Source organism: Paramormyrops kingsleyae, chromosome 14 (genome assembly GCF_048594095.1).
Source record: "Paramormyrops kingsleyae isolate MSU_618 chromosome 14, PKINGS_0.4, whole genome shotgun sequence".
NCBI lineage: Eukaryota > Metazoa > Chordata > Actinopteri > Osteoglossiformes > Mormyridae > Paramormyrops > Paramormyrops kingsleyae.
This window is the reverse complement of record NC_132810.1, coordinates 28,271,615-28,297,331: the sequence shown is the minus strand read 5'-3', so window position 1 is coordinate 28,297,331 and position 25,717 is coordinate 28,271,615. Positions and strand designations below refer to the sequence as shown.

At 40.1% G+C, this 25,717-nt stretch overlaps 1 protein-coding gene across 10 annotated transcripts in view; it reads right to left on the bottom strand.

Annotated features, from left to right (window-relative positions):
- hectd1 (HECT domain containing 1) overlaps nt 1-25,717 on the bottom strand; it is an 83,101-nt gene that overhangs the window by 54,095 nt on the left and 3,289 nt on the right. For 9 of the 10 annotated variants that reach the window (XM_023792168.2, XM_023792164.2, XM_023792170.2 and 6 more), the window contains exon 2: nt 12,217-12,464. In XM_023792168.2, the coding sequence (XP_023647936.1) occupies nt 12,217-12,356 (140 nt within the window). In that variant the 5' untranslated portion in view covers nt 12,357-12,464. The remainder of the gene's footprint in view (nt 1-12,216; nt 12,465-25,717) is intronic. The other variant, XM_023792162.2, reaches the window with a different exon arrangement.

The following is a 25,717-nucleotide window of genomic DNA, read 5'->3' as shown; positions in this document are numbered from 1 at the left end:
AATTGATTTGTATAGAAAATAACGTATACAGTTGTTAAAAAGCAGAAACTTCAACCAACTTGAAATCACCAATAAACGACTTCTATTTATTCAACATTTTATAAAATGCATACTACGAATAAAAATTTCTAGCTTTACGGTTTCAGGACAGAACAGCCACTCTATTATGAACATTATGGTTTTTTGAGTGTTATTAGTGTTATAACAGTAGCTAACAACACAATAGCGCAAACAAAAGGGATGCATACACCAAAGTAGTTCTTGCTTGTTCATTAGCGTGGGAAAAGGCGGTTCTAGTGTTATTAGGATGGTAATAAGCGTTACCTGCAAGATCGCTATTTTTCTTTTTGCTGCAATTGTTTTTATTATTACTTTATTTAACTTGACACATCACATCTTTAAATTCTCATCCTTGCATTAGAATATAGACCAGTTAATACTGATGGCATCTCATGCTGCATCATGTTTTAAAATGACTACACACTGAATATTGAACTGAAGCTTGACATTAAAAGAATTAAATCGCAAATCAAATCGTAATCGCAATTTCTGTCAGAAAAATCATGATTCGACATTTTCCCCAAATCGTGCAGCCCTACTTATTAGTGTTAATAACAGCAGCGAATCTAACACTCAAAAAGCTGTAATGTTCATAACAGAGTGGCTGTTCTGTCCTGAAACCGTAAAGATTTTCTATACAAATCAATTCAGGTAAAAACAAACAAAATGTACGTGTTCAGGGTTGCAAACACTATCAGACTCTCACGCAAATCTATATTCCATTCGGAACTTAAAAATAGCTGCATCAAAAGCGTTACGGCAGTTTGCAAACCCAACAGACTACAAGGTAATAACACTTTTACATTCATGTAAATGTGTGTGCAGAACAGAGAATAGAGTCGTGGGGACAGAACGGAGACAAAGGTGCAGATGTCAGGGTATCGGGGAATACAGGGTTTAATTACAGGTAAGGCAGGCACAACACAGACGGACAATACAATGACCAGACTGGGGAAACAAACTGAAACGTGGACTAAATACAGAGGACTAATGGCAACAACCAGAAACAGCTGATCACACGGGGATTCCACACGAGGTTAATGAGGGGGCATGGCTCATGGAAGGAGCCGAACAATCAGGGCAGGACACATTGTTTGGATACATTTATTTTCTTACTTTACAAATTACTGTTTTGATAAATGTGCTTAAATGTGTTTAGTACAGTATATGCCCTTCTTGTTTTATCCTGTTCATTTTGTGTTTAAATGCTAAAAAAAATAAAAAAATAAATAAATAAAAAAAACATACTTAGGTGTAATTTTTTGGGGCCGGGAACCAATTAATTGGTTTTCCACTTTTTCTTATGGGGAAAATTCGATCAGAACTCTAACTTTTTAGGATTCGAACCTGAGTTCTGAATGGATTAAGTTTGAGTTCTGAGGTACCACTGTATATCAGTCCTAGGGGGGCCCTGTCAAAAGTTTGAATACCATAGGTATATCAGATGTCTGCAGAGACCACATGATGTGATGTAACCATTTATATTTAAATGATGCTTTATCCAAAAATGCTTACAGTAAAGGGGTAAGATACAATTTACGTATGCATCATTGGATTTGAACTCCTGAGATTTGCACTGTTTAGAGCAATGCTCTATCATCTGTCGAGCTAAGAAAATAGGAGACGAATAGTATCTGATATCGGTTGAAAACAGAACAGCATTTTATTTTTCAATTCAGAGTGATCATGCAATATATGCCAAAAAAACTGAAAAAAAATAATGTTATTTACACTATATACAAGCTATAGTCAAGTATTTTTAACTCTTGGCCCTTTCACTTAAGCCTAGTTCCTATTTTGTTTTTTGTGTGCGCTTATAGTCCACGCACGGTCATGTGCACAGTAGCTTTCATTTGGTACTAAATAGTTTGTTTATTATAGTACTGGTTTACCTAGTAGTAGGCCAATAACTTTTTTTTGTTTTATTCCCAAAAGTAAGCTTTTATTTATGTCTCGATGCTTCACATAACGCAATGTCTACACTTTGTTAAATCATGGGTTGTTCTTTAAAAAAAATGTCTTAACCAGTGTATCTGACTCATTTTGCTCTGATCTGGCATTAGGTTGGTACAACGTGAAGTAGCTTCTGATGTAGTAAACTACTTTTGCCATATTTGTGTAACATCTTGATATATTTCTATGGGTGGTAGCTTTTGCGTAGTGAAGCTTAATTTATTGTTGAGTAACTGATAGCTTAGCTCACTACACTTTACAAGTAGCTTGCCCAACACTGGCTTTATGTACCCAATTTTTATGTACAATTTTAAAGTTCTTAGTAGCTTTGGGTGGCATTATGGTAATACTACATACCGGTGTAATTTGAAATCTCTGACAAAATTTGCAAATTCAGCAAATTTAATCACCAAGTTTTCAAAATACTGGAACAGGGTTGCTTTTGAAAATATCATATACCACAGTACAATGTCTAGACAATACGAAAAAACAGATATGCAGATGCCTGCACACCACCTCATACAACTACTCATACTATTCTTCTACTGGTTGGTTGACCTCTGCTGCCACCTACAGTAAGCACCTACTCAATTTCCTTGAGCATGCGTAGTCAAAGCACACTTATGCGCATAATGTCTGGCAGACATAAAAATCTGGGCTACACGCACACCGTCCGGCACATAGCCCCAAAGATAAAATTTGTCAATGAACTGAGCATGAACTGAAAGTTTTAGAGTATACCAATTCCATGCCCACAAAATATCAAACAGTATTTTTCAAAGTCTCACACACACACACACACACACACACACACACACACACTTTATATTATACATGTATATATTAGTGACAGCCAAAAAGGCCCCACTAGATGCTGCTCTTGGCTTGCTTTGGGGCATGCTTTGAGCATGTGTTTGGGCATATACATACATACATACATGGACACAAGACACACACTATATAGACAAAAGTATTGGGACACACCTCTTAATCATTGACTGCAGGTGTTTCATTCAGACTGACCAATGGCCACAGTTGTATAAAATCCAGCACCTAGTAATGCAGTCAGGTTTACAAACATTTGTGAAAGAATGTGTTTTTCTGAGGCTCAATGAAATTCAAGCATGGTACCATCAGTCAATTCATGAAATTTCTTCCCTGTTAGTTATTCCACAGTCAGCTGTAAGAAACAGCCACAAAGTGGCAGGCCACACAAAGTAACAGAGTGGGGTCACAGAGTGCTGAGGCACATAGTGCGCAGAAGTCATCAGACTCAATAACTGCAGTTCCAAACTACCCCTGGCATTAAACCCAGCACAAAAACTCTGCACTGGGAACTTCACGGAATGGACTTCCATGGTCGGGCACCTGCATGCAAGCCTCACATCACTAAGTGCAATGTAAAGGACACCACTGGACTATCAAAAGCATTAGGGTAGTTTGCAAATACTACATTCACACACGTAAATGAGTGTGCAAACTTGTGTTGAATAGAAAATCTCACTCCAGCCAGCTTAACAAAGTTGGCAACCCTGCATTTTATTTGGAATGAACTGTAAAATGCACTGTTTTTGGTTGAAACAGCTTGTCATTCCAATTATGTTGTTAGTCCAACAAATAAAAAATATATATGAAAATATCTTTTTGAAATATACCCAATGCCAATACCCAGCTGTAATAGTGATTAAAGTAATCAATTCTTTTGGTATTTATGTTTGTCTGTTCATACAGATTGTTATGGGGCTATTTTGGGGTGACAGCAACTCTGCTGCTGTGAAGATTTTTTTGATAGGTGAACTGGATGCAATGGCTCATTAACAAAAACAAAAGGTGTGATACATTGTCACTGCTGGCAGTTAAAGGGGGTCAAAAAACACTGGCAGTTCTAGTGTTAATGTGTCAGCATACCATTTTGGACAATTCTACGTTTAACGAAGGAACTTTTCTGATCATCGCTCATATGCCATCATATTGCAGAAAAGATGTTGGTTACATTTGAAATATGCGGCAACATTTAACGAGGAGGTGGACCATTTACGGCATCTGCTATTTTATAACGATATTTAAGTTCTACATCGCTAAAGACAACCCCAGTATTTTTAGATGTATTTTTTTTTTGGGGAAACTGTTCTATATTCGCACCAGTACAAATAGGAAGATGGCAGGCATAGTACCGCAGTTCACACGTCCTTATTGAACCGTGAGGGGAGTACTGAACAGTTCAATACAATCCTGTGTACTGTTACACCCCTAGGTGTGTGCAATTATTTTCTTGTTTAAGGCATATACACCTCTAGACTGTATTCACCCTCACCCACCTCTCCCGTTATATTGCACTCTCGGCTGAATCAGTACAAATGAATTTAGACTGTGACAGCAGTTGTTGCTGATGTGCTGCACCTGGGCCAGCACCTCCCTCACCATGCCATGTGACCTCACCAACATTACAAAACGTAAAGAAGAATGCCAAGATAGGAGGCTCCCGCGCCTAGCATGCCCGGTCCACTGGAGTTTGAGATGGATTGATTTCCCAGGACTAAACCGTTTCTCAAGAGCATACTCATACTTTACATACTCAGTGACCAATTCTCCACAAGTCTGTCAGCCAACCCTTGTACGAGTGGAGGTAGAGCTGGGCAATTAACTTAAAATTAATCAAAAGCGATATTCAGAACATTGCCCATGTCAGTTATTTTGTGATTTTTTTTAAATTCTGTTAATACTTTCCCCAGTGTGTGTTCATGTACTGTCCTCTTTGAAACATACTACCGTGCATGTTGTCACGTGACTCCACCCTGTCCAGTCTGCGACATGGAAACAACATGGAGAACTCAAAAAAAAAAAATCATTAATCATAATTGAGGTAAAATGTTAAATTAATCATGATATTGAGCTGAAGTCATATCACCCAGCATTAGTTGGAGGGGTATCCAGTGATGAGATGCATCATACCAAATTGTACTTTATACCTATTTTGTATCTAAGGCTGTCACTATCAGTTACATCAAAACTCCATGATTCATGGAGTAATCTTTTATATACTCCATTCTATTCCATTATGTCATGTCATATTACGTCACGTCACATTATACACATTGCACCCCACTTGAGGCAGGAGCTGTTGCAGGGTCCACACAGTCTCACACACGACCAATTTAGGCACTCAGATTCACTTAAGTCGCATGTTTTTGGTTAGTGGAACAACAACAACAAAGAGGTGTTGTGCAGTAACAGCAATGCCCACTGCCACTCTCAGCTTGCACAATGGCATTTCATAAACATGCAACGAGGTTAAGACAGGTTAAGACATCAGTAAGTTGCGGGCAAAACATTTTTACTCAGTCATAAAAGACAAAATTTAGCAAGCTTTGCAATTGTATTAATGGATTTTTTTCAACAACAAAAAAAAATCAGTGTAAAGCGTATCGCTGGTGCTTCTGCATGAGCTCTGCATGCACTCTCCGAGACTATCATTATCATTCTTGTCCTCCCTGTTGGACTCACTTATCAACCATGTGGCAGGTTTGAGAGAAATTGAACAAAAGTGAGTGAAATGGAGAAAAGCGAATAAGAACTGGCCACAAAAAGACATTTGCCTTCCACTGTATGGATATATTCTGCATTCCATAGAGACGATATTGAGCACAAGCAAGTTATTTGTTGGCACAACTCATGGGAACACCACCAATCTATTTGACCAACACTGTTGGTAAAAAGTTCTACATAATTTTCAACTCTTAAATATCACACAAACATCAGATATTGCAAAGTTATACTTTTCTAATATCGTTCAGCACTAAGTTCACAAAAAATACTATGGTTACCATGAACAGTATTATGTAAGATGTGCCTAAGCAACGGATCTATTCATTTTAGCAGTGATTTATTTTAGCAATTTTATATATCTCTAAATTTATTTTATACATATACATACACTAACATTATATATGTGTACATATATATATATATATACACACACACACACACACACACACACACACACACACACACACACACACACACACACACACACACACACATATACATACATACATACACACACACTCACCTAAAGGATTATTAGGAACACCATACTAATACGGTGTTTGACCCCCTTTCGCCTTCAGAACTGCCTTACATAAGAACATAAGAACATAAGAAATTTACAAACGAGAGGAGGCCATTCGGCCCATCAAGCTCGTTTGGGGAGAACTTAGCTAATATCTCAGAGTTGTTAAAATCTTATCTAGCTCTGATTTAAAGGAACCCATGGTTTTAGCTTCCACTACAATAGCAGGAAGACTATTCCATACTCTGACTACACGCTGTGTAAAGAAGTGCTTCCTCAAATTTGTTTTAAAATGTTCTCCCGCTAATTTCCACTTATGGCCACGAGTTCTAGTATTTAGACTAATATTGAAATAGTCATTTGGCTGAACAGCATCCAGACCCGTTAGAATCTTATAGACCTGAATCATATCCCCCCTTAGTCTCCTTTGCTCAAGGCTGAACAGATTCAGTTCCGCTAACCTCTCCTCGTAAGACATTCCTCTAAGACCAGGAATCATTCTCGTAGCTCTTCGTTGCACCTTTTCTAAGGCAGCAATGTCCTTCTTGAGGTATGGTGACCAAACCTGCACACAGTATTCTAGGTGGGGTCTTACCAAGGAATTATATAAGTGTAACATCACCTCCCTTGACTTAAACTCCACACATCTAGAGATATAACCCAACATTCTGTTCGCCTTTTTTATTGCTTCCCCACATTGGCGAGAGTGGGACATGGAAGCATCAACATACATACCGAGATCTTTCTCGTAATCAGCTACCTTTATTTCAGTGGAACCCATAAAATATCTGTACTGTATATTTCTGCTCCCTGCATGGATTACCTTACATTTATCTGTGTTAAATTTCATCTGCCAAGTATCAGCCCATTCGCTAATTAAATCCAGATCCCGTTGAAGCCTCTCTGCTGCTTGATTAGTATCTGCTACCCCGCCCACCTTAGTGTCGTCTGCAAATTTAACCAGTTTACTGTATGTATTCGTGTCAATATCATTAATGTAAATTAGGAACAATAGTGGTCCTAAAATTGAACCCTGCGGTACCCCACTATAAACGGAGGCCCACTGTGACATAGTGCCTCTAATAACTACTCGCTGCTTCCTATCAGTTAGCCAGTTTTTGATCCAAGCTGCCACAGTTCCTAAAATTCCTGCAGCTTTAAGCTTTAACAAGAGCCGTTTGTGGGGGACAACATCAAAGGCTTTCTGGAAATCTAAGTAAATCACATCATAGGCCTTTTTGTGATCAATTTCACTTGTAGCTTCCTCAAAGAACTCAAGCAGATTCGTTAAGCAGGATCTACCTCTCCTAAATCCATGTTGGCTATCCTTTATAATGTTATTTGCATCTAGGTAATCTACCATTTTCACTTGAATTATAGCTTCCATTATTTTTCCAGTAATGCTAGTTAAACTGATTGGCCTATAGTTTGCTGGATTACTTCTATCCCCTTTTTTGAATATGGGTGTTATATTAGCATGCTTCCAATCTGATGGTACCACACCCGCAGATAACGATTTCTGGAATATTAAAGTCAAAGGTTGGCTAATAATATCCCTCATCTCTTTCAAGACTAAAGGTAAGATGCCATCAGGCCCCTGCGATTTATTTATTTTGAGTTTAGCTAGGCTTAGTATCACATCAACCTCAGTTATACATATATTGGTCATAGACGATGCAGTATTCGTATTAATTGGTGGTAAATTACTTGTGTTCTCTATTGTGAACACCCTTGAAAAATAATCATTAAACTCGTTTACCATATCAATTTCGTTATCAATTATAAGGCCCTTACTATCCTGCAAATTAGTGATTTCAGCTTTTAGTGCTCTCTTAGAGTTAAAATATTGGAAGAAACCTTTACTGTCATGCTTAGCCTCCAATGCAATTTTTCTTTCTACATCCCTCTTTGATAGCCTAATGTCATTTTTTAACTCTGCCTGTAGACTTAGATACTCCTGCTTGATTTTGAAATCATTAGTTATTTTCCAGTTGTGGAACAGAGCCCTTTTCCTCCTGACTTTATTCTTAATTTCCTTAGTAAACCACCTTGGTTGTCGTTTCCTAGATTTAGTTTTGCTGGAAACAGGTATGAAGTCCTCTTGCACTTGCAACAATGTGCTTTTGAAAAATTCCCATGCCTCTTCAACTGTTTTGCTATTTAACTCTGTCCAGTTTACAGTTTCTAATTTCCGTCTCATACCATTAAAGTTAGCCTTCCTAACATTGTATACTTTTAATTTAGACTTTGCTCTTCGGACACTAAAATTAACCTCGAATTTAACCATGTTATGATCACTACCGTACAATGGGTCTAAAACCTCTAATTTTCCAATCCTATCCTGGTTATTACAAAAAACGAGATCAAGAAGGGCTTCTCCCCTGGTAGGAGTATTAACAAACTGAGTAAAAAAACAATCCTGTACTAATTCCACCATCTCAAGTTCATTTACAGAAGAGCCAGAGACTGTGTCCCACTGTATCCCAGGTAAATTAAAATCACCCATAACCACCACATCATTTTTATTACTCATAATCCTGATATCATCATATAATATTCTGCTTTCCTCTACCGCTACATTAGGTGCCCTATAACAAACCCCGACAATTAGGCCATTTGAATCTTTAGCATCAAGTTTGATCCATACAGCTTCTGAATTTTTATTTTTATCAGTGAGTTCCCTTGCCTGCAAGTTTTCTTTTACGTATACTGCAACACCACCTCCCTTCTTGCCTATCCGGTCTCTACGGAACAACGTATAACCATCCATATTATATTCATCACCATCATTGTCACTCATCCATGTTTCAGTTATTCCTATAATGTCGTAATTGTCTGAAGAAATTAAAGCCTCTAAGTCATTAATTTTGTTTCTAATACTCCTAGCATTCAAATACAGACCACTAATGGTAGGCCTTTTACATTGTCTACTTTTAATATTTATTTGGGCTTTCCGTCTCTCCCCACATAAATTCATAACTGACCTCCCTGCCCCCCCAGTCCCTAGTTTAAACATTCCTCAACTATTCTGCACATACGCCTCCCCAATACACTGGTTCCCCTATGGTTCAGATGCAACCCGTCCGGCTTGAACAGGTCCCACCTGTTCCAGAAGGTCTTCCAGTGCCCCATAAACCTGAACCCCTCTTTCCTACACCACCATTTTAGCCACGCATTTAATCCCCTTATCTCAGCTAATTTTGCCTGACTTGCACGTGGCACGGGAAGTATTCCAGAGAATACCACCGTGGATGTTCTGCTTCTAAGCTTATCCGCGACTTCTATAAATTTATCTTGCAGAACAGCCCTTCTGCCCTTTCCTATGTCATTGGTGCCAACATGCACCACGACCACTGGATCCACCCCGGCTGGGGCCAAAAGCCTGTCCACTCGATCTGGAAGGTCCCCTACCTGGGCACCAGGCAGGCAAGACACCGTACGGGACCCTCTATCACGGGTGCACACATAACTATCTACACCTCTTATAATTGAATCCCCTACTACCACAACCTCCCTCCTACTGGGGTTAGGTGGCTCCTTGGTGCCCAAGGGCCCACCTGCCTCCCCAGTCTCTTCCGGCTCTAAAGCTGGAAGCACCTGAAAGCGGTTAGAAACCGTTACTTCAGGTGATGCCGCCTCTGTGAATTGTGTACGCCCTTTTCTACGTCTACGACCTACGTTCACCCAGCTCTCTCGACCTACCTGTTCATCATTCTCCCCCCTCCCCGCTTGTGACGTACACATAGTCTCCCTAGAAGGCGTATTAACTCTCTCCTTTAACTCATTGCTATGCTGGATGAGAGCCAGTCGCTCCTCTAGGTCACGAACCTGGACCATGAGTGAGTCAACTAACCCACATCGCTCGCAGACGAAGTCCGACTGGACGCAAGCATCCAGAAGGGCAAACATCTTGCAAACACAACACTGAGCTGGCCCCATAATTACCTAACTCACTATGTCCCCGTCCTTTACTCCCAGCCCAGTATATTAATAGAGATTATTTAAACTTTTAGTTGATCTAATTAACGTATAGTTAAAACAAAGTGCCGAGTACACTAAAGCACTAAATTAACACTTGCGTTAAATCGGTACTTTATTATAAATTATCCGGCAGCGTCAGCGATAACAACCTTTAAATTTAACTTTTAAAATAACCAAATTTACAATTACTTACCCGAGATTAACTTCCTGCTGAACCACGTTTAGCTAAACTAAAGCGAAGTTGCTCTAGGGAGGCCAAAAAACCACAAAAACCCTCTCAAAGCAGGCTACTGCCGGAGCGGGAAAAAAAGTGGAAAATGTCCTCCCGGCCCCGACCGGCGACCGAGCAAAGCTCCGGAGCAACTGACCTTTTAGAGTTAATGTTACCGATGTTCAATAATATTACCCGCGGGTGTTTGATGCGAAGGACGCAAACAGAAACGCCGCTCGCGCCCGCAGCTGTCGGTAACACTCACAAGGACAGACAAGTACACACGTAAAAATAAGAGTAAAAAATGAAAACAACAACAACCACCCACGTAACCGTGCTGGCACACAAACGCTCAAATATACCTTTACAGATAATTCAAATCAAATCAACCGCTTCCACAGGCACACAACACAACACAAGTGCACACAGCGACTACACCACTCCCGATCAGTACAGCAATCCCAGCAGCCTCTACAGCAATCCCAGCAATCCTCAGCAATCGAACTGCCCTGACAGCCACCCCTATTTGCCTTAATTCTACATGGCACTGATTCAACAAGGTGCTAAAAGCATTCTTTAGAAATGTTGGCCCATATTGATAGGATAGCATCCTGCAGTTGATGGTGATTTGTGGGATGCACATCCAGGGCACGAAGCTCCCGTTCCACCACATCCCAAAGATGCTCTATTTGGTTGAGATCTGGTGACTGTGGGGGCCATTGTAGTACAGTGAACTCATTGTCATGTTCAAGAAACCAATTTGAAATTATTCGAGCTTTGTGACATGGTGCATTATCCTGCTGGAAGTAGCCATCAGAGGATGGGTACATGGTGGTCATAAAGGGATGGACATGGTCAGAAACAATGCTCAGGTAGGCCGTGGCATTTAAACGATGCCCAATTAGCACTAAGGGGCCTAAAGTGTGCCAAGAAAACATCCCCCACACCATTACACCACCACCACCAGCCTGCACAGAGGTAACAAGGCATGATGGATCCATGTTCTCATTCTGTTTACGCCAAATTCTGACTCTACCATTTGAATGTCTCAACAGAAATCGAGACTCATCAGACCAGGCAACATTTTTCCAGTCTTCAATTGTCCAAATTTGGTGAGCTCGTGCAAATTGTAGCCTCTTTTTCCTATTTGCAGTGGAGATGAGTGGTACCCGGTGGGGTCTTCTGCTGTTGTAGCCCATCCGCCTCAAGGTTGTGCGTGTTGTGGCTTCACAAATGCTTTGCTGCATACCTCGGTTGTAACGAGTGGTTATTTCAGTCAAAGTTGCTCTTCTATCAGCTTGAATCAGTCGGCCCATTGGCCACTGTCACTTGCCTGCTGGACTAGTGGCCCGTGATGGTCTTCATACCCCTCTACACCTCACTGATGAGTTCTGCTGTGGCTCCTTTTCCTCCTTTCTCCTGTAGGTATTCTTCCCCTCGCTCATCTTGACTGACAGCTCTCTCTGTACCCCTTTACCCCTTCCTTGTCACACGACCTGACTGAATACTCAGACTTACAACACAGTCAACACAGAACCTGCTATAGTGCCACACTGTCCATGAGCCCATGAATGTCATCACCATGCCACGCTCAAAATTGCTTAAATCACCTTTCTTTCCCATTCTGACATTCAGTTTGGAGTTCAGGAGATTGTCTTGACCAGGATCACACCCCTAAATGCATTGAAGCAACTGCCATGTGATTGGTTGATTAGATAATTGCATTAATGAGAAATTGAACAGGTGTTTCTAATAATCCTTTAGGTGAGTGTAAATATATGCGCACACACACATAATATTACTTATATTTACTAGTTCAAGACCTTCATTTGTTCATCTGATCAGTCATTTTCCCTCAGTTAAAAAAAAATAAATGTAAGGTGCAGGATTAAATGAGCGTAATCAGTAGTGTAGTCATTAAAAAGAAGAAAAATTAACTCACGTTTCAAAGCACCTGTCCACATTATCAGACATAAGCAGCAGCATGCAGAGCTGTTCCAGAGCAATCAGCTGCATGTCCCTCTCATCCCCCTGGCCCATCTGGAGCCACTCCAGCAAGGTGTCCGGGTCCACGTCTGCCATGCTGACTGGCTGTACTCCAAATCTGGCTAAAGTCTAATCACAGCTCAAGCTGGGGACAAAAAAATCAAGACATTCACTGGTTCTCTTGCAGTGTCATGTAGACAATACCTAGGAAAAAGAAAATGAAAAGGTCAAACACATTAAAAAATAAATGTAAAAAAAATAGCTAGTTAAACACAGTTAGAACACACAGACCGGTATGACTAACCATGGCTACAAATTAATTTAAATTCAAAGAAAATAAAATATACATATACATAATTGTCTTGGAACCCTTTTGCTTACTATGACAATGCCACATTTCTCATCCAAAAATAACTACACTTTAAAACCAAAGTACTAACATGGCACACTTCTGTGTAAATTGATTAGTTGGATTAATTTGAAAAGACTGGCATGCTGTCTTCATCCTATGTTCCACCTTTATACCAACAGTATGCTCTGTTTTAAACCTTTAGAGAGATTTTTACGATGTTCTGGAAAATAAGACTCAAAACAAATATAAATTTTCCATATACAGTAAAACCGGTCTAAGTCGACACTCGCAGGACCAGCTTAAAAGTGACGACTTAGAGAATTGACGAGATACACCTAAGTCGACACTTCGGCGACTTATGTCTATCTCGTCGTTTTGCCGACTAGTAAATATAACACCATACCTCTACTACACCGCACTATACACGAGAGACTTAAGACCAGGGAGCGACTAGTGCTATAGGTGGGGATTCCCCGTTTCTACATTGCCGTGGTGACAAGCAGGCGGCGGGAATGCAGCGATTGGGGTGTCGACTTACAGGTAGGAAAATTCATTCATTTGTGTTGTTCGGGACCGGGATTTAGGTGACGACTAAGGGAATTTGACGACTTATAAGCGGCGAGTTACACAAGGAATTTTAAAGGAAACATCATTAGGAAAAATCGGGACTTTTGCTTGAGCGTCGACTTGTGCGCATTGACGAGTTACAAGCCAGCGACTTAGACCAGTTTTACTGTAGTTCTAAACACAGACATCTGGTGTACTCTGATATAGTATACTGTTGCTTAAGGCACATAAAATTGCATTAGCTTTGTTTTCTATTGTCAACCTGTACCAAACACATCATAAAAGGTAGTTATTCTATTACAATCTTTGGAAAGACATATTGCGAGGCTTTCAGCCACACCATACCATGAAGCATGAAAATTCAGTGACCATTGTAAAGTAAGTCAGGTTTTCTTGAACAGTTTGTGTCACACATGGCACAGTAAAATTAAACTGCAATGCTTAAAATGAAGGAATTTAGTAAATACTGTCAAACTAACAATTTATGGGTAATACTGGTATCTGATTCCCCTGCAGCTTGATTAAAAATGGCTGCAAACTGAAATAAAATACTTTTGTAATTGTAGCTGCAACATATATTTGTCTATGTCCTTACATTAGTGTTGTTATAGTTTTGATTTTTTATTTAATTTTTGTATTATTTCAGAAGCAGATCTTTATAATCCTTAAGGAAATTGCTTGTTAGAGTGCCCATTGCACAACCACACAAGACAAAAACAGACAGTACACACAGAACCAGGTAGAACAATCTCCATAAGAATAAATAAGACATCTAGAGATAATAAATAAGTAGGTGGTTGACTATGGTGATATGTATGGTAAATACTGAAAGTGCTCTTCTGTCTAACCGTGACACTGCGAAGTTGGTGAACGGAATTGTCTGTGATCAACTGAAGTCTGGACAGCATCCTCCTCTCTGCCAGTGTCATTAGTGCCCAGCTTCTCCCCCTAGCACTGACCCAGCCTTCCTGATCAGCTTGCTAAATTTGTTGGCATCTGCCCACTTCACACTGCTGCCCCAGCACACATCATTAGAGGAGGCAGCACTGGCAACCACATACTTGTAGAAAACCCACAGCATTGTTTCAGACTTTTAAGGACCAGAGTCTCCAAAAAACAACTGCTCTGGCCCTTCTTGTAAAAGGCAGTGCAGATCCTAGTTTGCTGTTAAAGTAGACACAGGTATCTGTGGTCCTGTACAATCTCCACTACATTCCCCCGAATGGACAGGGGAGTAATCAGAGACTGTTCTCCTGTCCAGTACGAGCTCTTTCGTCATACCAACGTTCAGTTGTAGAACGTTTCTGTACTCCACCATATTTCCATTCTGATACAACTAGCTACTGCAGAGGCATCTGAGAATTTCTGCAGATGGCAGGACTCCGTGTTTTACTTGAAGTCTGTGATATACTGTGAAGAGTATTGGAGAAAGGACTGCCCCCTGTGGAGCTCCTGTGCTACATAGGAACTTCTTAGACACGACAATGAAGACAAACATACTGCAGCTGTCCGGTTGGTAAGTCCATGATCCATTTCACCAAGGGAGCTTACACCTTCAAGGTCGATAGCTTACTCCAAAGCAGGAGTAGCTGGATGGTATTGAAGGTGTGAGAGAAATAAAAAAAATATGATCCTCACAGTATCTCCTAGTTTGTCCAGGTTGGAGTAGGGACAGTGCAGCAGGTAGATAATAGCATCATTCACACCAATCTGGACCTGGCAGACAACATGACCAAGGACCATAGTATCTCCAGGACCAGTCTCTGGAAAGTCTTCATGCTGTGTGAGGTCAGTGCCACTGGTCTGTAATCATATGTTGGGGATGTGCCACCTTAAGCACAGAGACCAGACAGGATGCTTCCTACAGTGTTGCAACCTTCTTCAAACAGAAGCTCAAGTAAAAAGACACTCTAGAGGCACAGGTCCTGAGCACCCAGCCATGCCAAAAGGACCTGCTGCTTTTCATGGCCAGAGTCTCGATAGTCCTCTCTTCACTTAGTCCTTGGGGATGATGGGGCAATAGGTGACACAACAGGTAGGATGGGAAGGGAGGTGGGGGAAAGGGGAATCTCAGCCATGACTGTCTGAGAGTGGTGATAAGCAGATGGATGAGGCACTCATGGCTATAATAAAAGAGGGAGGATTGCAGCAGTAGCGGGAGGGGGGGGGGGGAGGGGTTGCTGATGAGGCTAAGAAGTAGAGATGGGCGATCCACATTTTTTCAGTTCCGATCCGATTCCAATGCACAAGTGCCAATACCGATTCCGATACAAGAGCTCTTTTTACATTGTTATACTTTATATATAAATTTTTTTTAAGCTAGATGGAAAAAATGTGACAAAAAATAATTAGGCTACTACAAACATACATACTGTACTGTTCCACCTCGTTTGTTTGAGGCATTTGCAGTTCAATATGAATATCTTCAAAGCAAGTATACACAAGTGGCGAATGCTAAAAATTAACACTTTTTCTCCCATTGGCATCAGCAGTTACACTTTTGTTGCGATGGCAGCCCCTCTTATATCAAGCCGCAGCGAGTTCGCAAAACAGTCCAATTAAATTAGCGACTCCCAAATCATCCATTGCTTTGTTTTGTCTCGCAGTTGCGTGCGCTTTGTTAAACGGGATTGTCCATTAAACGCTATTCACACCTTTTACATAGATTGCACATCACTGTGCTACTGGTTTCTGTTAAAATCGTATAATTCTCCCAGATCGTCACGTCTCATCTTACACTCCTCATACTACGAAGGGTATGCGCATGACGTCACAGCAGTCGGAAGTCACTGTACTCACACCCACTGAGTAGCAAAAAAGACTGGGGGGCAGCGATAGCGTTCGATTTGAATGCCGCAAAAAACACATGTAAAATGGGAAAGAGATGTCGTGCGATTGATTACCAAAAACTAAATAAGTAAGTATAGCACGTGGATCGGTCACACATGGCCGATACCCGATCTGTCAAATAGGTCTGGATCGGCGCCGATACCGAACAGAATATCGGTATCGGTGCATCACTACTAAGAAGGGTCTAATGGTTAAAGCTGTTGAAGTACAGATTAAACTTGCTGGGTCTATCTGCATTGGCCACTGTCACCTGCCTGCTGGACTAGTGGCCCGTGATGGTCTTCATACCCCTCTACACCTCACTGATGAGTTCTGCTGAGGCTCCTTTTCCTCCTTTCTCCTGTAGGTATTCTTCCCCTCACTCATCTTGACTGACAGCTCTCTCTGTACCCCTTTACCCCTTCCTTGTCACACGACCTGACTGAATACTCAGACAGAGTTGTCACACTGTCCATGAGCCCATGAATGTCATCACCATGCAGCTCACAGAAAGCTTCCCAGTCAGTTGTTTCTAAGCAGCCTTCAGGAACTGCACTACTATCCTCTGACCATCTCCTTACAGTCTTTATTGTGATTAGTTCCCTTCACACCACAGGCTTTTATTGTGGGTGGAGGTGCACTAGATTTGTAATCTGATCTTCTGAGGGGTGGAATGGCAGTGGAACTATAGGTCTCTTTCATACTGGTGTACATCAGGTCAAGTAACCACTTCTCTCTGGTGTGACAGTCCACATACTGGATGAAGGCTGGAAATGTGTTGTGCAGGGTCATGTAGTTAAAGTCCCCTGATTTCAAAATGAAGGCATCAGGATATCTCGTCTGGAGTTTTGTGATGGTCGCATGAATGACATCACACACCATCGCCACTTTTCCCAAGAGAGGAATATAAGAAATAACAACAATAGTGCATGAAAGCTCTCTGGGTAAATAATATGGATGGAGACCCACCATTATCAGCTCATTATTCAGGGTCAAGACACTTTTCTCGATTACAATGTGGCCAGGGTGACACCATTGGTTGGTAACAAAATCAGCAAGCCGCCTGCCTCTCCTCTTGCCACTTCCATGAGCAATTTCTGTCCACCCTAACACAGTGAAAGCCACATATCCACATCAGTTGAGAATAAGCTTGTGCAGCCACATCTCTTCCGTTCAAGTTTTATTGATTATAACCAAATATTGAGCTTGGTGGTAACCTGTTTGCTTAACCGGCATGAATTTAATAACTATTAGCATGATAAAATCAATAATAGTAGGGATTTTACTTTACCAATATGCATTTAAATGGAGACCTAATTAGGGCTGCACGATATATCGTTTCAGCATCGTCATCGCGATGTACGCACGTACAATAGTCACATCGCAGGATGTGCGATGTTAAGTAACGTAAATTAAATTAAGCGGCGTGGACAACGCTTTTGGTGTTTTTGCTGAACTAACAAATGTCACACTGTTCTTATTCTTAAACAATCCACAAAAGTCTGTCTAACATAATTAAATTCAATTTAAAGGTTTTTGGATACGGAGTCGACACGCAGCTTTGCACCGGCAGCTAACAAACATGTCGATCACAGAACGAACCACCAAGCACAAACATTCTAACCATTTAACCAAGCGTTATTTTGTCACTCATGTTAACTCTCATATGCGATAAGCTTCCATAGTTTAATGCTCATGCTCTGTTTAGTACTGATTAAGTTATCATTACCAATATATTTGGGCTAAACCAGGTCAATCTTTCTAGAATGATTAATGATACCAATAGAGCAGCGGTCACTAACAGGCGGACCGCGCCGGACCCGGACCCAGAAGCTGTCCCATACGGACCTGGACCGATAGCCAAAACAGAAAGTTGATTTAAAACCGGATGGGGCCCTTCTATTTTAACCACCACAGCTTTTGTAGTCCTTTCGGTAGTGGTTTAGCACTAGAACTGCCGCTTCCCACAGCAATGCACGTCAAACGCCTTTAACTGCGAAGCGTAGTTCGGCGTATGCAGCCCTTTGTCTGCGCTAATGTGCCATTAGTGTTAATAACAGCAGCAAAGCGACCAAAAAGCCGTAATGTTCCTAACAGAGTGGCTGCTTAATAACAGCAGCGAAGCGAACACCCGCAACCAAAACTCCGTAATGTTCCTAAGAGAGTGGCTGGTCTGTCCTGAAATCATATAGCTGAAAAGTTTTCAAATACAGTATGTATTATATAACATGTTGGATAAATAGACATAGTTTATTGGTGATTTCATGTTCGTGGAAGTTTCCGCTTTTTAACATATGTATAAAGTAATATCTGTTATATAGATCAACTCAGGTGAAACAAAAATTGTACGTTTTCAGCATCTGGCATGCCACTCATGATTTCAGACTTGCGCAGGAAATCTTACGGCAAATCTATATTATTCCATTATAAACCTAAAATGAGCTACGTTAAAAGTGTGTTTACATGGTTAAATACAAAAGCATACTATTTACGAGGTAAGAACTGTTACATGTGTGTGCAGACATCTCGAATTGAATTGCACTGAATTAATTTGATTTGACAGTCAGGTACTGATTACAAGCAATGTTGATACAACTGATATGCTACTTAAATATACATCACACTAAATAGTTAGACATTATGATCTTCCGGACCTTTGCTTCAAGAAATTTTCTCTAACTGGACCTCTTTAAATTTTAGTTGAATACCCCTGCAATAGAGCTATTGAACTAATTAGAATTTTTTAAATCCCAATATCGCAATATATATCGCAGAAAGAATAAATATTGCAATGTGATTTATTCCCAATATCGTGCAGCCCTAGACCTAATTATATTACATGTAATCCAATTTTTTGATTGGATTGAAGCAGTAGTTATACACACAATAAAAAGTTATAATTGTTAGTCAGAAAGGTACACAGTTAACAGGGGTCCCTTCTCAATACGCACATCGATCCATAGCGCTTCTAGCAGCAAAAAAGATTATAGAATTTTCTGCCTACCGCAGTATTTCCGCTGTTTCAGCTATGGTATAGTATGACGATATACGAAAAAAATCACCATAAGTGAAATTACAATCAGCCAGCACTATTTTTTATATATTTCATCTTCAGCTAAAGTTTCAGTAATTTTAATTCTAGGGATGCAGAAAGTTGTAAAACTATTTAATCCTGTTCATTTTTTCTATGGTTCAAGTGCACTGCACAAAAGAAGCCCATAAATCATTAGTTTAGCGAAATAGTATTTAATAATGGTAAGGAAAAAACAGTTTTTATTATTTCAGTTAGTTTCAGAAGCAATATTTCTATTTTTCAATTAGTTGTAGATTTTTATTTTATTTTCGTATCTTATTTTGGTTTACAGAAATGCTTTTCTTAACAATAATAATGTTGTCTTGTGTATTGTAAGTGCCAAAAGTTTAAAATTCTTATTTTTAGTATAATAGCCAAACCAATGGGCTGATTTTTGTGCCACTACAAACTGAATATGAATAGTGTATACTTGAATCTGCAGTTGTTCCATTAAAAAACTGAATCTGAATTTATTAGTTTGAATATGAATTCCAATAACTTGAAACTGCATTTACCCTACCTGGAAAATGTGAGACTCTATACCTACAAATTCACTTCTCCCAATTCAAGTTTAGTTTGCAAATTCAATTTATTGACACGCACAATCCGGGTTCTTGAGGAAAAGTAATCAACCGCAGGTTCACAACGCAACTCATTTCCACATTTACGAGAGTTCTACAGGTCGGGGTAAAGTGGTGGTGTGTGCTGGGATGTCACAAGAATATGGTAGACTAACGCAAAACTAGCTAGGGATATGAATTTTACTTCTAGTTTAGTTTAAGTTATGGCTCACCTGTTCATCTCATGTGGCTTTCTAGCAGTGTTTATGCTAAATATCTTTTAAAATATTCATCTCCCCAATGAGGCGGAAGTCAGTATTACTTTCTAATATGCGAGTATGGAATATTATGTAGCACTTCATAATGCATAGAGAATGTAATCATTAGGACTCTATAAGAAGCAGATGTAAACTGTGCAGAGAATGACTGCAGAGAATGCAGACCAATTACTGCTGTGCACAATGTGACAAAAAACAAGTATGAATTAGCACCTTGTGTTGGCTTAGAGGTTTCTGTATCTGTTTGCCTTCGATGTATGAATATGTACAAGTTTACTGCTGCAGCTTATCACTATGTTGAAGGACAAATATATTATTAACCCTCTAGCCAGAGAATGTGCAACAAGCTGAAGTTGCCAAGGTTTGCTACTGAAGGAAGGGATTCGCCTGAGTTCATCAAAAGTTCACAGCTGGGTATTAAAAAAAAAAAAACAACTAGAGATGATCATGCCACCATTATGGAACTGCGGCAGGGGTGTTGGGAAAAACAGAAGCTGAGGCGACAACACTGTTGGTACTGCACGCGCTGTCCCGCCACTCTCGCGTGACACTTGTCACAGAGTAGCAGAGTACTGGCAACTTGTGAGAAGTGGTGGTATGATAAAGATTAAAATATAGCAGTGTCAATACTGCTTAATTCTTATTACGTATATGATGACTCCGTATATGATCACGCACTTGCGCTTGCAACACCCTGGCACGCGCTTCCACTTTACCCCAACCTGCAGAACTATCGTAAACGTGGAAATGAGTTGCATTGTGAACCTGCGGTTGATTACTTTTCCTCAAGGACCTGGATTATGCATCTCAGTAAATTGAAATTGAATTGTGAATACTGAAACTGAATTGGGAGAAGTGAATTTGTAAATATAGAGTGTCACATTTTCCAGGTAGGATAAATGCAGTTTCAAGTTATTGGAATTCAGATGCAACAACTGCAGATTCAAATATTCAAATATAAACTATTTATATTCAGCTTCTAGTGGCACAAATATCAGCCCATACAAACCACACTTCAAAATTGTGACTTAAGAACAGATTTGCTTACCTGCGTGAAGCTGGGCCTCCATACATTTCAGATGTTAACCTTAGATTTTAGACTATTCTTAATTGTGTCGTTAAAATTTTCATTTGTGCCGTTACAGTTTGAGATATAAATATTTGTTTATATGGATGGATGGATCACCAACATGAAGTTGGCCTCCCATTTGCGTCCGATTTCACACAAACTGATAGCAATTATGTGCTGAGTTTGTGCTGGTTTGAGTCATTAAAATTTAAATTTGCACTGCTTTAGTTTCTGAGATTTAAAGCTTTGTTTACATGGTGACATGATTTTGCGTCTGATTTTGACCAAACCTATCGCAATTATTTGTGCCATTTAAAAATGCCTGTACTGTTGATATTTCTAAGTTATACATCTTGGTTTATTGTATTACATGATCGCAGTATAGTGCTCATGCTCTCATTTCTCATGTAAACAAAAGGTGGAATGTTTGATGCCTTCATAACAAAGCTGTACTCAGTCAGTCCCGAGCCAGATACCGCATTTCAGGATCATGCTGAACATTTACACAAATGACCAAGTACTGCCACATACTACCCTGTTATATGCAGGCTTGAACCATGTTTTCATTACAAAAATTTTATGGCAGACATACACAGTGTTTTGCTCAAGACAGTGAATGCCCGTCAGCACCAAATGCGACCAGTTAATGCTTGATACTGTACAACAAATATAATAAACTCATTCTGCCTGCACTGTGTATTTGTTTTGATGTCTTTACTTTCCTATGGACCCTCTTACTTGTTGCACAGTGGTTAAATAAAAATGTCCAATAATGAAAAATTTTAGTCTCTCCCTCCACTCAACCTGAACTAACATTTATCCAATCACTGAGTTTCATAAAGGTGGCGAGCAATGTAAGTTTAGCTATGAAACACTTGCACCTAGTGCATGTGCAACTGTTGGCTGTGATCGCCATTATTTAAAACCACCATCTTTTTAGTAAAATAATACAGTGGTACCTCGGTTCTCAAACTCACTAGAACTCGAATTTCTTGAAAGTCGAACAAACCAGTTTGACCTAGAACTCGATCTGAATATCAGAAGTCGAACCGTGAACGCTGACCTAATATAAATTGTACGCGCCAGGAAATTAGTCATACTACAATGCAATTCTTACTTACAGTAACTAACAATAAATAAACCACTAACTTATGTGTACTAGGGGTGGCACGGTTCACAAAACCCACGGTTCGGTTTGTATCACGGTTTTAGGGTCACGGTTTTCGGTTCTGTACGGTTCGTTATTTTTTCTTTTAATCTTTAACACTCCAGAAATGTACTTCAGCATATGATATATAGCTTAATTATCCACAATTTAGGATACAGTATTAAAAAAGCTATATCATGTAATCATGCATAAACTGAATTTGACTTGACTTAAAGCACATTATTAAAATTATTAAACATTATTAATCCCAGAACAGTAATAAAATAAAAGTCTTGCCTTAACATAAATGCTAAAAGAATAGATCGCTTTAATCGCTATTACAGTTGGGTATGGGCATGCGGTCTTATTTAGAAAACATATAACGTTTAATCATTCGTTTTGTATTTGTCCGGTCCACGGGGTTAATTTAATAGGTGATTTATCATTTTAACGATCCCCAATCTTGATTAAGCCTGATTCGGTTCGTTATATATATAAATATATATATAACGTGAAAAAAAATTGGTATTCATTATATTGAATGTTCTTGAGTAATCGATAAAATCCAGTTTCTGTGTATGTACAAGACATCAATCTGTAATAGTTCAAAATATGTCCAGTTGATATGTCTAGTATGATCATCTGGCAATAGCCTGTAGGTCTGTGTGGTCAGACACTGCAATAAACAGAATTTTTAGGAACATGGCAAATGTTCACATTGCAGCATGGAAGCAGGCTCACTGTTACAACGCTGACCGGGGAAGCAGAGGCGAGGAGACCTAGAATCGGGGGAATGCGGGGTTTAATGAGCAAAAGGAACACAGACGAGCGGTAAAGCAGAATTGCAATATAATGACCGGACTGGAGAAAGAAACGGAAACGCGGACTAAATACAATGGAGTAATGACAAATTTGACAACAATCAGGAACAGCTGGTAAACACGGGGAATCCACACAGGGTTAACGAGGGGGCGTGGCACACGGAAAGAGCGGACGATCGAGGCATGACACTCACTGGAGTGCTTTGTCACAGATAACTTAATTTTCTTTAACAAAGTGCCTAACCGCACATTAAATAAAGTCACACAACAAAGGCGCACAACAGTGTTCAGATGTTGTGCTATCGGTTGGCTGAAATTTAAACGTTTTCTTCAGAGACGGTGGTAACGCCGAAAACACGAGCTAAACGCAGCAAACGAAAGGCTACCGGAAATTACTTAGCTGGCTGAACTTTTACCGGAACTACGTCACAACGCTCTGTGCATATCCCTAATGTTTGCCGACCCTTAACATTACTGTTTCAAAAATCCTTATCTGAAGGTGTGGTACCTTCTGATTGGAAGCATGCCAACATAACGCCCATTTTCAAAAAAGGGGATAGAAGTAATTTGTCAAACTATAGGCCAATCAGTCTAACTTGTATAACTGGTAAAGTTATGGAGGCTATAATCAAAGAGAAAATGGTAGATTACCTGGACTCAAATAACATTTTGAGGGATAGCCAGCATGGATTTAGGAGAGGTAGATCCTGTTTAACAAATCTGTTGGAGTTTTTTGAGGAAGCTACTCAGGAAGTTGATGATAAGAAGGCCTATGATGTCATCTATTTAGATTTCCAAAAGGCTTTTGATGTTGTTCCCCACAAGAGGCTCTCACTTAAACTCAAAGCGACAGGTATTTTAGGAACTGTAGCGACTTGGATTGATAACTGGTTAACGGATAGGAAGCAGCGAGTAGTTATAAGAGGCTCGATGTCACAGTGGGCCTGCGTTCATAGTGGGGTACCGCAGGGTTCAATTTTAGGACCACTTTTGTTCCTAATTTACATAAATGATATAGACACCAATATATACAGTAAACTGGTGAAATTTGCAGATGACACCAAGGTGGGTGGTGTAGCAGATACTGAACTAGCGGCTCAGCAGCTACAGCGGGATCTTAATTTAATTAGTGACTGGGCTGACACCTGGCAGATGAAATTTAACATAGACAAATGTAAGGTACTCCATGTAGGGAGCAGAAATATAAAGTACAGGTATTTTATGGGACCTACTGAAATAAAGGTAGCTGATTATGAGAAAGACCTTGGTGTGTATGTTGATGCTTCCATGTCTCATTCTCGCCAGTGTGGGGAAGCAATAAAAAAGGCCAATAGGATGTTGGGGTACATCTCCAGGTGTGTGGAGTTTAAGTCAAGGGAGGTAATGCTAAGATTATACAATTCCTTGGTGAGACCTCACCTAGAATATTGTGTACAGGTTTGGTCACCATATCTTAAAAAGGACATAGCGGCCTTAGAAAAGGTGCAGCGTAGGGCCACAAGAATGATTCCTGGTCTTAGAGGAATGTCATACGAGGAAAGGTTATTTGAGCTAAATCTGTTCAGCCTCAAGCAAAGGAGACTGAGGGGGGACATGATCCAGGTCTATAAGATTCTAACAGGTTTGGATGCTGTTCAACCGAATAGTTACTTCAGCATTAGTTCAAATACAAGAACTCGTGGCCATAGGTGGAAATTAGCGGGAGAACATTTCAAACTGGATTTAAGGAAGCACTTCTTTACACAGCGTGTAGTCAGAGTATGGAATAGTCTTCCTGATAACGTAGTGCAAGCTGAATCCTTGGGTTCCTTTAAATCAGAGCTAGATAAGATTTTAACAACTCTGAGCTATTAGTTAAGTTCTCCCCAAGCGAGCTCGATGGGCCGAATGGCCTCCTCTCGTTTGTATAGTTCTTATGTTCTTATGTTCTTATATAGCCTATTCTTTCGCGCGAAAGGGAAACACACTGACGTCACATACGGGGCACGAGGCTACATTGCGCATGTCATGAACCGTCGAACCGTGCGACGCATGCATGCTCCGAACCGAGACAAGCGAACCGAACGGTTCGGTTTTTTTTCATGAACCGTGCCATCCCTAATGTGTACTATTAGAGCATTTATGTCATTTATTTAAACTTTATTTTACCAGGTAAATTAACTGAAAACCAGTTCTCACTGCTTTATGTGATATTCGGGAGAAAAAGCAGATTACGCATCGGAACTGCCTGGGATACAAACGTCATGCATGTAACTAAACTCTTCAGCCAATATGGGCAAAGGTGTTTCGGCACGGAGGCGGTTCCAGTTTGTGCAGCCGGGTGAGAGGTCGCAATGCATCTAACCGCAATGAATTGCGTCAGGATCAGAATGCGTTGCTTTAAGCCAGCGCTGTAAGCAAGTCGAACGCACCCAATGATCAGACTGGGGAAACAAACTGAAACGCGGACTTAATACAGAGGACTAATGACAACAACCAGAAACAGATGATCACATGGGGATTCCACACAAGGTTAACGAGGGGGCATGGCACACGGAATGAGTGGACGATCGGAGCAGGACAGGGGTAATGTTGGGATAAGATCTTTATCGTTTTGGAAGCCATTAAGAAAAAAATGCTCGTCTTGTTTTATCTTGTTCATTCTGTGTTTAAATGCTAAAAAAAAAAAAAAAACATTTAGGTGTAATTTTAGGCGGGCCGGGAACCAATTAATTGGTTTTCCATTATTTCTTATGGGAAAAATTCGATCAGAATTCGAACT